This window comes from Oncorhynchus mykiss, chromosome 1 (genome assembly GCF_013265735.2).
Source record: "Oncorhynchus mykiss isolate Arlee chromosome 1, USDA_OmykA_1.1, whole genome shotgun sequence".
NCBI lineage: Eukaryota > Metazoa > Chordata > Actinopteri > Salmoniformes > Salmonidae > Oncorhynchus > Oncorhynchus mykiss.
Genome location: NC_048565.1, coordinates 76,915,078 through 76,930,886, shown reverse-complemented (window position 1 = coordinate 76,930,886; position 15,809 = coordinate 76,915,078). Strand labels below are relative to the sequence as shown.

General features: G+C 39.1%; 1 protein-coding gene across 3 annotated transcripts in view; it reads left to right on the top strand.

Moving 5' to 3' along the window:
- Positions 1-440: 440 nt before the first annotated feature.
- Positions 441-15,809, top strand: part of LOC110529688 (regulator of G-protein signaling 7) — a 58,355-nt gene continuing 42,986 nt past the window's right edge. For all 3 annotated transcript variants that reach the window (XM_021612139.2, XM_021612147.2, XM_021612130.2), the window contains exons 1-2: positions 441-633; positions 1,622-1,731. In XM_021612139.2, coding sequence (XP_021467814.1) covers positions 1,660-1,731 — 72 coding nt within the window. In that variant the 5' untranslated portion in view covers positions 441-633; positions 1,622-1,659. The remainder of the gene's footprint in view (positions 634-1,621; positions 1,732-15,809) is intronic.

Genomic DNA, 15,809 nt, shown 5'->3' with positions numbered 1-15,809 from the left:
TCTGGGCTATGTCAATATGATTAACATTCTAGCAAGGTAGGCTAAAAAAGACCAATTATAATGACTATTGAATATGCAAAATGTCACAGTGTGTAACAGAAATATAAGCAATACATAAAGATTACACAGATACATTTATTTATAGGTTTTGGTGGGTACTCATTACACCATTACATGTAATTGACTAAATGTGTATTCCCAATTCATCATCATCATTATCATCATTATCATCCTCAGTAGTATGCCTGTTTCTCTGCTCAGCTCACCAAAATGTGTTTAAAGAAATGTGTGACCACCATTACTGTTTTATAACAACAACACAGTGCTATTTCAATCTGACGGTCCCCTGTAAATGTGCCAGATAGGGGTTTGGATTCCTTGCACGTGATTGGTCATGGATCGATGCACGTTCACGTTATTCTGTGGGTGCCGCGCGCCCGTGCTTTCAGCATCATTTTGGAGAAGAGGGAAGCGGTAACAACCAAGTCTGCATCGAATGCCTGTCTCTAACAATTGCCAATGAATTATCTTCGAATTCCTATGTCTGCCAGTTGACATAGCCTAACCTATCACACGCACTGCACACCAGTTCTGCAAAGAAACAGGATATTCGCAGGCTGTGCGTTTTTTCAGGTAAATCATCAAAGAACGATTGCTTATTTACATATTTTCCTTTTATTCACGATAGATCGAGACAAGTGATCAAGGGAGCGGGGCTTTTTGCTGTAGCTGTCCATGGTACTGAAATTATAGGCGTCTTGGCTTGATGGAGACACTTCATTGACTATTAGCTATGTGATGATGGGAGCTAAGGGAAGACTATGATATTTACATATGCTATGTATTTTGGAATAATCCTTGAAAGGATGCGGTGGGTGTCGTTTGGGGCGAAGATTAGATACGGAACCTCGGATGCACACAAAATTGCCCTCGATCATTTCTCACCGTTTGTAATGAAAGGGTATTTTGTAGACTTTGTATTCACGTTTTGTATTTCAATGGCAATAAATTAAATGTATTTTACACATTGTTCTTTACTTTCCCTTTGAGAAACAACCAGAGCCTATTTCGTTAAGTCCCCTACATCCACTGTTTTTGATTTAGAGCTTGCCTGCACGTTTTCTTGCCACCGTGCTGCCTTTTCGCATCTCAGGAGCTATTGAATTCTCCAATGTCAATAAGCACGATAGCAAGGCAGAAATCAATAAGGCCTTTGTGTAAGCTTTCATTAAATCTCGATATTGTGCATATGTTAATCGGGTCGAATAGTGAAGGAATGTATATAATGGTAAAATATGAAATGATGAGGAGGAGGAGGAGAATGATGGTGATGATTATAATAATGATGATCACATCACTGTAATTACTGCTATTTGTACTGAAATTAACCAGCCAAAACATTTAGTTAATACATAAATTAGTTGATGATATTAACATTTCTACCATGTTAGCCTATGATTGGAAATAGACTCACTTACATCTAATAGGTAATTTTTATGCACTCAAAGGATTCTTCTATTTTGTATGTAGCTTAAAGGTAAGGGACATTTTGTTCCTGTAGGATTCCTCTTTAATGTTTCCATGCCATAATGTTCTCCACTGTCCTATCTCTCTGCTTCAGCACCTGAGCATTACTGAGGCTGTTCACCCTACTGGATCATGGCACAGACCAACAGTGTGGGGAGCAATGGAGTAGCCGATGAATCACCCAACATGATTGTATACAGAAAGGTAAGGTGTGCAGAACAGTGTTCAAACTGGGTGAAAACCCATTCTACCTCAGTGCACTTTTTTTGTGCACTTCAGTAGCGATAAGACACCGTGTAGGCTGATACAAACCCAATGCTAAAGGACACACATGTACAACTAGAAGGCTTTGACTCTACTGAAATCCATGTTCTTGATTTGGTTTTGTAGCGACAGCTAGTAAAGGTATGTGGCATCGAAATGATTGTATGACGGGGGTGTCACCATGTGCACTGATGCACATGACTGTACATAAATGCAAACATGCATATAGACACTTGTACTTGCATGCAAACACACTCAGGTTACATGGTCTGGTTTGTTCCAGAGGCTCTGGTTGTGTATATATGACATTCAACCAGTTGAGTTACACATTTTGGAGCAAAAGGAAGGAAAATGCATTAGAATGTCTAGTATGTTGTCAATGCAGTATTTCTTTAGATTCAGCTGTGAAATCTATCTAGTCCATCAGTGCAACTCCCCACTGAGAAAGAGAAATGTATTGATGATCTGTAGGGATATCTTATTAATATATTCTTACCTCAAGCTTCAAAATAGCTTGAAAAAATATAATGAAAAGTAGGGAGAACAACGAGATTAACTTTTTTCTGTGTATTTTACTCAGTGAATGTGCATGTGCATGTGATTTAGCATGATTTAGCATTTTTCATAGCTGCAGAGTATATGGTTAGTGGGGATTTGGATTCAGCTCACTATTTTGTTTTGTTTTATATGGAAGAGAGTATTTATTTGTTTATTTGTTTTGTTTTATATGGAAGAGAGTATTTATTTGTTTATTTGCTTTGTTTTGTATGGAAGAGAGTATTTATTTGTTTATTTGCTTTGTTTTATATGGAATAGAGTATTTATTTGTTTATTTGCTTTGTTTTGTATGGAAGAGAGTATTTATTTGTTTATTTGTTTTGTTTTATATGGAAGAGAGTATGTATTTGTTTATTTGTTTTGTTTTATATGGAAGAGAGTATGTATTTGTTTATTTGGCTCCCCATTGGCTTTTGCTGAAGTAGCAGCTACTCTTCTTGCGATCCACAAAATAACACAAAACATGACAAGTAATAAAACACTGATACACTGATAGACAAGGACAGTCACACACATTTACAATACAACCATATACAAACAATACAACAACAGCAAAATATGTCTTAGAGTGTGTATGTTTGTGTGTGTGTTTGTGTGTGTCCCCTCACAGTTCCCGCTGTTCCATGTGATGTTGTTTAATCCTGTTTTTAAAATTTTGCTGTTTGCGTGAATAATTAGAAATGGAAGGGATCATCGCTCTGTATAATACTGTGCAGTGCCATTAATTAGTTTTGGACTTAGGGACTTTTAAATGACCCCTGGTGGCATGTCTTGTGGGGTATGTGTGGGTGTCTGAGCTGAATGTTATTTGATTATGCAGACAATTTGTAATTCTCATCACATTAATATTTCTCATAAAAACTTGAAGAGTAGCAGTTAATCTATTGTCAACCCTCAACCAAGAAAGACTGGCATGCATGTTGTTGATGTTATTTGCAATGGACCAAAAGCCAACTTACTAATTGGACAGTAAAAATGACTTGTGTTCACTGTTTTCTGTTAATATTATTTTCCAGGTTAATGGCAGAACATAAGTGAAGAGGCAATAGCTGGGGTTTTGTTTTTCTACATTATTCTCTGACACATCTTTTTAGCAGAGAGGTCAGATTACTTACATTGCTCTGTACATTCATTGCTGAGGTTAAATGTGAAAAATGAGGTCTCAATTCAATGTGAAACATATTATGGTACACTGTAGCTCTTTGTCCCTGGTCAAATGAAATCTCAGTGTTTTTAGGGAACTGTAAGAATTTACTTCTACTACCAGGTACTCTCCATATGTAGATGCTTTCAGAGTGTGTGTAGGCAGTTGGAAACAAAATTAGGTGTAAAAATGACAGAGATGGGCTCAATTGAATTCTAATGAATTCTGTAGGTAAACAAATGACAGATTTTGTGTGAGGACTCAGAGGAAACATGGTTCCCTACTATTTCAATCAACTCTCCGGTACACATATCATTACAACTTGAAGCTGATCCTTAGAGACAGCCTAACAGTCACAAACCTCTGGGTCTGTGAATTCAATCACATGTGCGAGCTGTTTGTATGTTGCCACATAATCAGAGGAGGAAAGCCTCTGTCTCACGTTGTCAAATCCATCAATAAAGTGATCATTTTCCCATCACAGACCCTTGTGGTCTGTTCTCTATCGGGGTTTCTTCTTCATTTCATTTCCTTCACCCATCAGTGGATTTTCACATTTCCTCTGCAACAGCTCTTGTTTTCTATTACAAAGCAAGAAGAATGTGGGGAAACTATTCCATGTATTGTCTTTCATAGCTGTGGGATGTTGTGCTATATTTACAGTCCTTGTAGAGAGATTTGGTGGAAGTTTCTCCTTTCATGCTGTAGCTACATGTGAAAAACAAAGGTACAGTACTTAATGTCCTCCTTATACTGCAGCCTCCTACTCCACTGGAAGAGAATGGCATTCAAAGTTTGACTATTTGAAAACGGGCAAACACTAAGAGTGAGAGGGTTGGGTGGGTATATTTGGACGGATTTGTTATTCCTAATTTGGTTGGGAGGGGAATTGTGTTACTTATTCGATTAAATAAAGGAAGCGGTTTGGAGAAACAGTAACAAAGACTCCCGGACCTATTGATTTGTGGTCTTTTTGGCAACTCAATTACAGATATGATGTTGCTTCCTTCCTTCCGCTATTGATCTCTTGAACTTTCATTTTTGTCAGGGTAAAAAATTGTTCTGGTAATGGAAATAAATTAGCACCAGTGTATGTAAAATACATTTCTAAGCAACCTCCTTTCACATGGCTGAGATATCATTCATAATGTATTACCAGATCTATTTCTCAGCTGTTCTATGACTGTGATCTTCACTGATCTCATCTACTCTTCCATTCGGTCACTTCTTGACTGCATGTGGCCGCTGAACTGCTGGATGACCCACTTACACTTCTGAACAAGATGGTCAATGCAGAGACTTTTCTAAGTGGCCTAATGGCACAGACACACTGGTAGCGTTAGTTGGCCGAGAGTACTTAGCACATGGTTTCCCAAACTAGGGGTCGCCTGATTTGAAAATGGGGCAGCAAGAGAAATTTGAGCTTGGTTCATAGAACCGGGGTTACGTCAGTAACCTCCAGTAGCTGCTAGACATGGTTGTAATAAACAGAGCGGTTTCTGTCTTCTTCCTACAAATGTGGCTCTATCTTTTGAGTGTTTTAAGCTACAAAATATTATGACCCCTTCACTGAAAGATCCTCAGGATCTTACATACTTTTCCCCTCTAGTTTGCCCACAAGCCGTTAGAACCGAGTGGACAAGAGCAGGCACTAAATCACAATTCTTGTCACGACTTCCGCCGAAGTCGGCTCCTCTCCTTGTTCGGGCGGCGTTTGGCGGTCGACGTCACCGGTCTACTAGCCATCGCCGCTCCACTTGTCATTGTTCCATTTGTTTTGTCTTGTTTCCACCCACACCTGGTTTACATTCCCTAAGCACACTACTTATATGTTCCCTCTGTTTCCCCCATGGCTTTGTGTGGAATTGTTTTGTTACATGTTTCGTGTTACGCGCCAGGCTGGTTTTCCCCCAGGTACCGTGTTGAACCCGAGTGTGTTTAATTGTTTAACTCCTGCATTATTTTGACTGTTGTCGCGCTTTGCACTTTTGCTATTTTGGCTGGAGGTTTTTGACGCAGTTGCGTCCGTCTGTTGTTACTTCTGCCAATTAAAGTGTGCGCCTGATCACAACTCTCCGCTCTCCTGCACCTGACTTCTTACCAGTAGCGCACAACCTGACACTTCTACACAGAAGGTCATACAACATTATTGCCTGATGATCTTCTGAACTTCCCAATACCTTTCTGATGAATTTCAGTCACTTCAAACCATACTGTCTTCATACTGTAAAAAATACTGTCAGACTTATTTGTAATAGACTGTCAAAGCCCAAATAAAAAAAGTAAACATTGGCCGTTGATCACATAACTTGTTTTACATGGTGGGGTCGTGAAAAATAATTTATATTAAAATGGGGTTGCGGGCCAAAAAATGTTTTGGAACCCCTGACTTTGACTCTGAACACAGTGAAGTCCGTAATTTGTAATCCGAGTGCAAAACGATTCTACATGTAGAACCGCACGAAAATGACGGCAATCAGACGCCTACCGGCGGGGTGTTCGCTATTACACTGGAAGGTAAAAATGTCCTAGTTGGCCTGCATACTCACCAGACATGTCACCCATTGATCATGTTCGGGGTGTTCCAGTTCCCCGCTAATATCCAGCAATTTTGCACAGCCATTGAAGAAGAGTGGGTCAACATTCCACAGGACACTATCAACAGCCTGATCAACTCTATGTGAAGGAGATGTGTCCCGCTGCAAGAGGCAAATGGTGGTCACACCAGATACTGACTGGTTTTCTGATCCACACCCCTACTTTTTTTTAAAGGTATTTGTGAATTTAAATTGACTGATTTCCTTATATGAACAGTAACTCAGTAAAATCTTAGAAATTGTTGCATGTTGCATTTATATTTTTGTTCAGTATAACAGTAGGATGATATCATACCAAAAACATTCAGAGAATGTTTTTAATCAAATCTATTTATCAAAAATGTTTCAGATGAAAATCCTTTGAATATTCTCCTGACGTTCACTAAAATGTTGTTCACAACCTCTGTAACAACCACCACAGAACCTTCTCCAAAAGTTTGTATATTTGTCTGATGTTGCAAGAACGTTCCTATAACCCATTTAATCTGTTCTTTAATGGTTCCCAAAACACCATAACTGTCCAGTTGTGTGGATTATTCTACAATGTTTATTTTAGTGTGCAAAAACATTCGCTTGATGTTACAAAAACACTCACAGAAAAAATGTAGTCTGTTCTTTAATGGTTTCCAGAATGTTTCAAAAGGTTGTGGTAACATTTTTGGGACATTACAAGTTCCCAAAACGCAAAAACTGTCCAGTTGTGCTGACATTCAGATAATGTTTGTTTCATATTCTTTTGATGTTACAAGAATGTTGACAAAGCAGCCTTTCTGAGTTCTTTAAAGGTTCCCAGAACATGTAATTAGGTTGTGGGAACAGTGTGGGTACATTACAAAACACAAAATATGCTCAGTTGTGATGACATTCACACAACGTTTAAGTTAGGTTGCACATACATTCCCTTAATGTTGTAAGAATGAAATAAGTATTTTTTCTATGATCTTCATAGCATATTTGTTTTAGGTTTCATATTCCATTGATGTTCACACAATATACAGCTTACCTTGGCATGGAGGTCCTGAGAACATTTCAAGAACATTTAGAAAATGTTAGATTTAAGTTTGACCTAATCTTACCACAACATTCTCAGCATGCATATTAAAGCATAAGAAATCAGATTGGAATACAGCCCCGTTTTGTTTCTCTCCAGATTTCATGGCAATTTGCATTTGAGGACTGTATTGTAGGTGATATAGAGACACATGGCATTCTCATTTTATTCATAGGACATTTGAACAGAATTGAATTATGCAAGCACATCCATATTTTTTACACTTCATATGTTGACACTTCATACGTTGACAATCTGCACATGTGAGTTTTAAACTTGCAAACCCCACATGTGATTAAGAAAGAAAATCATAAAATACAGTGTTATAAGTACACATCATATGAAGAGGATGGGAACATTTTAATAACTGTTCTGTGTCCTGATTGACCATATTTGACAAAAAAAAATAAATAACAAGGCCACAGCTTTTGTCATGGTGTCCATGTGGTTGCCGTTCCGGCCTTTATTATGAGCTGTCCTCCCCTCAGCAGCCTCCTGTAGTCCCTACAATGTAAGCACCAGACTGTTCCCACAACCTAATGAAACATTCTGAGAACCTTTAAAAAACAGACAAAATGTGTTCTGGGAACATTCTTGTAACATCAGTTGAGTGTTTTTTGCACCCTAAAATAAACATTTTGTAATAATCTGCACAACTGTACAGTTTTGGCGTTTATGGAACATATATTTTGTGATGTCCCCACATTGTTCCCACCAGACTCTTCCCACAACCTAATGAAACATTCTGGGAACCTATAAAGAATATATTAAATGTGTTCTAGAACCATTCTTGCAACATTAGACAAATGTTTTATACAAACATTCTATAATCATCACCCAATCAGCACAACCCAATCATTGCCTACTCCCCGACTGGACAGTTTGTGTTATGAGAACAATGTTCTGGGAACTGTTACGTTCCCCAGCAAGGAAACTAGAAATTGTTGCTCAAACAGAAAGGGGAACTAACAAAGAGTCACTGACAACAACCAAAACAAAACAGGTGGGTTTTTAGGAGGGGTTCTGAAAGACACTCCTGGGGGTGTCCACTGAAAGCTGCATAGCAACAACAGCTGGGACCCAAAATACACCCACCATGAGCACCCACTAAATTTGCCCACTAAGAGGCAAACAAAAGATAAACCCACACCAAACCTAAAGACAATAAGCAAACCAAAAAGGTGGAGCAAAACCAAATCAGGGAAATCAATGTTTTTTATAAATCAAGTAGTGTGTGCCTTTAAAGGTGTTAACCCTCCACATCTATCAAGACAACTGGAGCACTGGGCCAGCCACTCTTAAATAGCACCTTGGCCAGTACAGGTTAAACACCTTCCCACTAATGAGACGGCAACCAGCACAGGTGTAACACATACTGACTAACAAGGTGAATTATGTCTGAGTGTTAGAGTTGCCCCTAGCTGTCAAAAAAGTAATAAAAAAGAAAATTGTGCCATCTGGTTTGCTAAATATAAGGAATTTGATGTATAGAATTTACTTTTACTTTGTACTTTTACCCAAGTATGACAATGTAGTACTTTTTCCACCACTGTACTTAAGTACATTTAAAATGGGGTACTTTTGGACTTTTACTCAAGTAGTATTTTTCTGGGTTACTTTCACTTTTACTCTAGTCATTTTATATTAAGGTATCTTTACTTTTACTCAAGGTATGACAATTTAGTACTTTTTCCACCGCTGCCTGTAACAGAACCTTCGCAGAACAATTTTCTTTATTCATTAGATAATCAATTTCTGGCACAATGTTATCACAGTCATGCCATTTCTAAGTTGTTTGAAGTCCCTTTTTCAAAATCAATTGTAGGTCATCAAATTAATTTCCTGTAAAGATTTTCATGAGATATTGGTCTCTGCTCACTATTTTAAGGCATCCAATAAATATACACTTTCTGTAATCTGGCCAAGGAGAGTTTTACTGCTGATAGTGGATGGAGGTTTTACAGGGACTCCATTGGGAATAACACTCCATATCCTCTCTCAGCTCTTGTCGTTTACTTCTAATGAAAATGGATGGAAGAGGGGTAGAGGTGTTGACCTGATTACTGTGGAGCTGTGTGCCGCTTTTCCTCCAAGCATATTAATAGCATGCGCTGTGATTACCTGATTTATTCACAACACTCCTGGCTGACACTTAAGTTAGAGCATTTCACTGGGTTAAAGCAAACGATCAAATACGAATAGAAGATACAGTATGCAGCATCTCCTTTACAATGCACATACTTCAATTCGTGGTGTTTTCAGGCACAACCCAATCATTGCCTACTCCCTGTAATGTACTCTTTCCAGTCACATACAGTATAAAGCATCTGTCAATATCGCGGTTGTGAGTGTGGTTCTCTGAGTTTGGTCACGTGCTATGATGAATAATGCTCTGCTGCGTTCTGTATGTGGGACAAAAGCAGCCCCGGTGAGGCGCTCATAGTCACACAGAGGATAGAACAACATCCTCCTCCAGTAGGTGTGTGTGTGTGTGTGTGTGTGTGTGTGTGTGTGTGTGTGTGTGTGTGTGTGTGTGTGTGTGTGTGTGCGTGCGTGCGTGCGTGCGTGCGTGCGTGTGTGTGTGTGTGTGCGTGTGCGTGCGGGCGTGCATGTGCCTACTCTAGATGCTTATAGATGCTTAGATTGATCTGAAACATCACAGTGCTTTCATTGAATACAACGGGTGCCTGTCACCAAAATGGCTTTGGAAAGGATGAACAACAGATGAAAGGTTGGGGCTCTTTCATAACATTTGAAACACCTTTGATATTATTGGTCATGCATATCCATTATTTTAACCTGTATGTCAATTATTTGAGTACCCACTTAATCACTTTATAAGCCCGTCCATGCCAGGATTTAGGTAAGCTTTTATAGCTCTATATAATGGCTGGGGAAACCTCCGGATCTTTAGTTACCAGGTTTTAAAACTTTGTGTATTTATGTCTCAATATTTGTTAAATTGTCTCTCTCAAATGGTTCCCACGGTCTGCTTCAGCTGTGTGAGTGACTGTTTGAGGGTGTGAATGACTATTTGAGGGTGTGAGTGACTGAGGGTGTGACTGTTTGAGGGTGTGAGAGCCTGTTTGAGGGTGTGAATAGCTGTTTGAGGGTGTGAGGGTGTGAGTGACTGTTTGAGGGTGTGAGTGATTGTTTGACAGTGTGAATGACTGTTTGAGGGTGTGAGTGACTGAGGGTGTGACTGTTTGAGGGTGTGAGAGACTGTTTGAGGGTGTGAGTGACTGTTTCTTTTGATTTGCATTTCTTCTGTCTCTTTAGCCAGAAGCTCGAATCTGCAGAAAATGTTTTTTCAAGCGGCCTGATCTTGTATTGTGTGTATGGCAGTTCAGGCTTTTGTTTTTCATGTCTTGGCAGCCAGTGAGTGGAATGGTGAGTTCTTCTCTCCACTCTCTAGAGTACGTGTATGACCATTGAACACACAGCTGAGCAAATGTTATTGTATGATTCCGTTATTGTTATTCTTACTTAATATTGGTCTCATTTATATTATTGTGCTTACAAACCATAAACAGCATGTGTGAATTAATTGTACTATTGATTATTGATTTGTTGATTGATGAGAGCATACTGTGGTGAACACGCAGGGCATTATGTAGGAACAAGCCTATAGTTTTGCCTCTGCCATGGTAACACAGCTGTGTAAAATGAATCCTGTCTACAGATATTACAGTGAATCATCAGCTGGGTATCAGGTCTATTCAGACCCTTGCAATTGTACATCATATGAAACGGAGTGAAGAGCTGTGAAGTGCCAAGCTCCCCCAAGCAGCATTCAAATTCACTCAGTGAGAGGCTCATTAATTGGCAGATCCGAGGAATCTTTGTGTGAAGCCCTTTGTGTGCTATGTAGGCCAGCGGAAATGACTACTGCCCACATAAAAAAATGCTATAGTATACTATGGTTAAATACTATAGTATTCACTGTATTGTTTTTGTGGACTTAACTGTAGTAATCAATGTACTGTTTTTGCGGACTAAAGTCTGCATAAACACTTCAGTGAATACTGTACTATTAATTGTAGTGTCTCGGACATGACTGTACTATACTGTATTATTTATAGTTTGCTATAGTATAAATACTGTGGTAAAAAAAACTAGTATATACAGTTGAAATCAGAAGTTTACATACTCTTAGGTTGGAGTCATTAAAACTCGTTTTTCAACCACTCCACAAATTTCTTGTTAACAAACTATAGTTTTGGCAAGTTGGTTAGGACATCTACTTTGTGCATGACACAAGTCATTTTTCCAACAATTATTTTCAGACAGATTATTTCACTTAATTCACAGTATCACAAGTTTACATACACTAAGTGGACTGTGCCTTTAAACAGCTTGGAAAATTCCAGAAAATTATGTCATGGCTTTAGAAGCTTCTGATAGGCTAATTGACATAATTTGAGTCAATTGGAGGTGTACCTGTGGATGTATTTCAATGCCTACCTTCAATCTCAGTGACTCTTTGCTTGACATCATATGAAAATCAAAAGAAATCAGTGAAGAACTCCACTTTTGTAGACCTCCACAAGTCTGGTTCATCCTTGCGAGCAATTTCCAAACACCTGAAGGTACCACGTTCATCGGTAAAAACAATAGTACGCAAGTATAAACACCATGGGACCACGCAGCCGTCATACAGCTGAGGATGAAGATGCATTCTGTCTCCTAGAGATGAACATACTTTGGTGCGAAAAGTGCAAATCAATCCCAGAACAACAGCAAAGGACCTTGAGAAGCTGCTGGAGGAAACAGGTACAAAAGTATCTATATCCACAGTAAAATGAGTCCTATATCGACATAACCTGAAAGGCCGCTCAGGAAAGAAGAAGCCACTGCTCCAAATCCGCCATAAAAAAGCCAAAGCCAGGTTTGCAACTGCACATGGGGACAAAGATCGTGCTTTTTGGAGAAATGTCCTCTGGTCTGATGAGACAAAAATGTAACTGTTTGGCCATAATGACCATTGTTATGTTTGGAGGAAAAAGGGGAGGCTTGCAAGCCAAAGAACACCATCCCAACCGTGAAGCTCGGGGGTGGTAGCATCATGTTGTGGGGGTGCATTGCTGCAGGAGGGACTGGTGCACTTCACAGAATAGATGGCATCATGAGGGTGGAAAATGATGTGGATATGTTGAAGCAACATCTCAAGACAAGTTAAAGCTTGGTCGCAAATGGGTCTTCCAAATGGACAATGACCCCAAGCATACTTCCAAAGTTGTGGCAAAATGGCTTAAGGACAACAAAGTCAAGAAATTGGAGTGGCCATCACAAAGCCCTGACCTGAATCCCATAGAACATTTGTGGGCAGAACTGAAAAAGCATTTGCGAGCAAGGAGGCCTACAAACCTGACTCAGTTACACCAAAATGCACCCAACTTATTGTGGGAGTCTTGTGAAAGGCTATCCAAAACATTTGACCAAAGATAAACAATTTAAAGGCAATGCTACCAAATACTAATTGAGTGTATGTAAACTTTTAACGCACTGGGAAATAAAAGCCAAAATAAATCATTCTCTCAACTATTATTCTGACATTCCACATTCTTAAAATAAAGTGGGGATCCTAACTGACCTAAGACAGGGAATGTTTACTAGGATTAAATGTCAGGAATTGTGAAAAACTGTACTATATTAATTACTCTAGTGTTTTTGCGGACATCACTGTAGTATTTATTACAGCGTTTTTGTTTTATTATATTTTTCACATAGCAGTGGAGGCTTTGGCCTTGAGGAAGCCTACTGGACAAAATACTAAAAGAGCACATTTTCTATAACCTGTAGGTAGATAGGACTGAGGTCTGAATGGATATTTCAGAGCTTCTGCTCTTTTCCATAACCTGTAGGGAACACAATATATGATCTATTGTATACTGTAGTGTTTTTGCGGTTTTTAGTATACTGTAGTATTTATTATAGTATTTTACAGTATACTACACCATTCTATAGTAAGTACTACACATGATTGAGGTATACTACAGCGTCTAGTATAGTATTCAACAGTATTAATTATTAAGTAAGCAGTATTTTAGTTTATCAAAGTAGTTGGCTTTTGTAGTAGTATTTTATAGCAAACTGTGGTATGTTTTCATGTGGGTGTATATGAAAACATACAACCTCTAGTTCAAAAGGGATGAAAATATATTTCACAAGGAAATAGTGATTTTGATGTTGGATTGCTGGATTGCGTAGGCATTTCTGTCTTGGTGTTTTTCCACTATTGCATATAAGGCTAGGACTCATACAGATGTAAGATCTTAATTTGATCACCCTGTTGCAAGAGAACGTTCCTGCAATGTCTGGCCTTCCTGTGTGTCTCAGGTCGACTCTGTGTCTTCCTGTTGGACGTGTCTGACAGGCGTCTCCATCCTCTTGTTAAGCCTCTACAGAGGCCCCAGACTTTACAAAGCCTATACAGATGTAGGATCTTATTTGGATCTTATTTGATCAACCCTTTGCTGTAGAACTTTCTAAACATCAAGGTGTATTTAAGGTTTAAAAAAGCTTCTTAAGTTTTTGTAATTTCCACTTTGAAATTTCAGACTTGATTTTCCCTTATGAAAAATGTATCAACCCCTACAAAAATGTCCATTAATTATAATCCACATAATAGTTCACATATCCTGTTGCTGGAGGATTATTTTTATGCTGTGGCAAACTGGCTCTAATGAAGATGCTATGTCTGTATGACATCAATCCTAGAAATGATATCTCCTGCTGTCTATGAAAATGGAACAGCCTGAGTTTGTCTTTATAGTCTATGCCAAATGTTACTCCGAAAGTAGGACATTACAGACCACTATCAGTAGATTATGAAAGTATTGGTAAAATATGTATCATTATTCCTTGGCAGACTGTTGCATATTACTGACGCACCAAATACAGAATGGCCTGTACCTCTAGATTTACTTCCCTTGCTGGCATGGTATGGCAGTGGGAGTGTCCACACATTTGGCCATCTCTCCTCCCTCTCTTGTGAAAAGCCTAACCGTTGTTGGCTAGCACTATAATCATACTAAACTATTTTCTTCTGTATTATACAAGGGGCTGAGGACGTCTAGGTATTAAAGGGATAGCTGACTCAGGGTCTCGTAGGCCTTGTCTGTCTGTCTGTCTGATTCATTTAATTACAACTCTCCATCTAATGGCAGATTAGCAGGGTCTGGCCACACCACTGATGAGCTTAATGAGCTCAGAGATGGTCAGCTCTTAATGACTGCAGGGAGAAAAACTGACGGATTGGCTTAACTGTGTCTCTCTGCTTTCCCCTTAGATCTCAGATGTGTCGGTGTGTCCATCCTGCTTCTTCTCTCTCGCAATGTTCTTCCTTTTTTTTTTTTTTTTCACTCGCTCTCCTCTGTTTGCTACCACCTCATCTCTTCTCTCTCCTTTCTCTCCTTTTTCTCTCCCTCTCTCTCTCTCTCTCTCTCTCCACTCTCTCTTCCACTCTCTCTTTCACTCTCTCTCTACCCCCCCAACCCAGTATGGAGTCCTACCAGCAAACCATCCCTCTCTCTCTCTCCTTTGAAGTCCAGAGAGAGAGAGAGACAAAGAGGGAGTGAGACAGAGAAAGAGAGCGAAAGAGAGAACGAGAGAGAGAATGTATTGAGGTGCTGCGTAGCATAATTATTTTTCCTCCCATATGAAATGTTGATTCACCCATGATTCACAGCTTTTTTGGTAGGAACACTCTAAATAAGCATGTTATGTTGCAGTCACATCAAAACTCTGTTATTCGAGGGGATTGTCTTGATTCTGTTCTATGATGATGTATTTTTGGAATAAGTCAGTCCTCTAACCAAACAAGGTTTATAATAACTAACAGTCACATTTAAATAAATACTGTATTGCATCATGCCTATGACAATTACATGACTAATTACCATACATATTTCAGTGCTTATTTGTGACCTCAATATGGAGTCACATTAGTCATAGACCAGCGGTCACAGCTCATCGAGTTGTCTCCACCTGCAACCCAGCTCACTGCTTCATGCCATTAGTTCAGCTTGGCAGCCATAGCCCTAGCTCACCTCACCAGTCTCCATCTTGGCTCTCTGTGCCTCTGCGTTGTCTCTGTTCACCCATAGAATGTCTTGCTGTAATAGTATTTGTGTGTTTTTCTGTCCGTACATGTGCCAGGATTTTTATATTAATAATGATGACAATACTAGTATTACAAAAGCCAACTACTTTGATAAACTTGTACTTATATTGGGATTTTCATTCTCCAGTCTATGTATTCATTTGATAAATTCATCTTCCAGCTCTGTTAAAAATGAACCCTTATAATTGGTATCAAAATTACTTTTCTTACTTACATTAATTTAACATGGTGCAATTAATTAAAGCCTCCCTAGTTAAATTAATTGGTAGTGTGCAACTCTGTCCAAATCCCTAGAAATTCTCCTGAAGCTATGAAAGAGACTACATTCAGGATGGTTAAACAGTTGCAGAAATGCTCCGGGATGTTTTCAAGACGTACCCGCCATAGGAAAACGCAAGTCATTCTTCTTGTCATTATTTTTCTCACAGAGTGTTTCAGTCTCCCTGCTTTGGTTATCTACTAATTGGAATGTGACATTCCTGTGGACAATACCAGTGTCTGGAAAAGTTGTGCTTTTTCACTCTTCCCCACTCTCCACTGGGA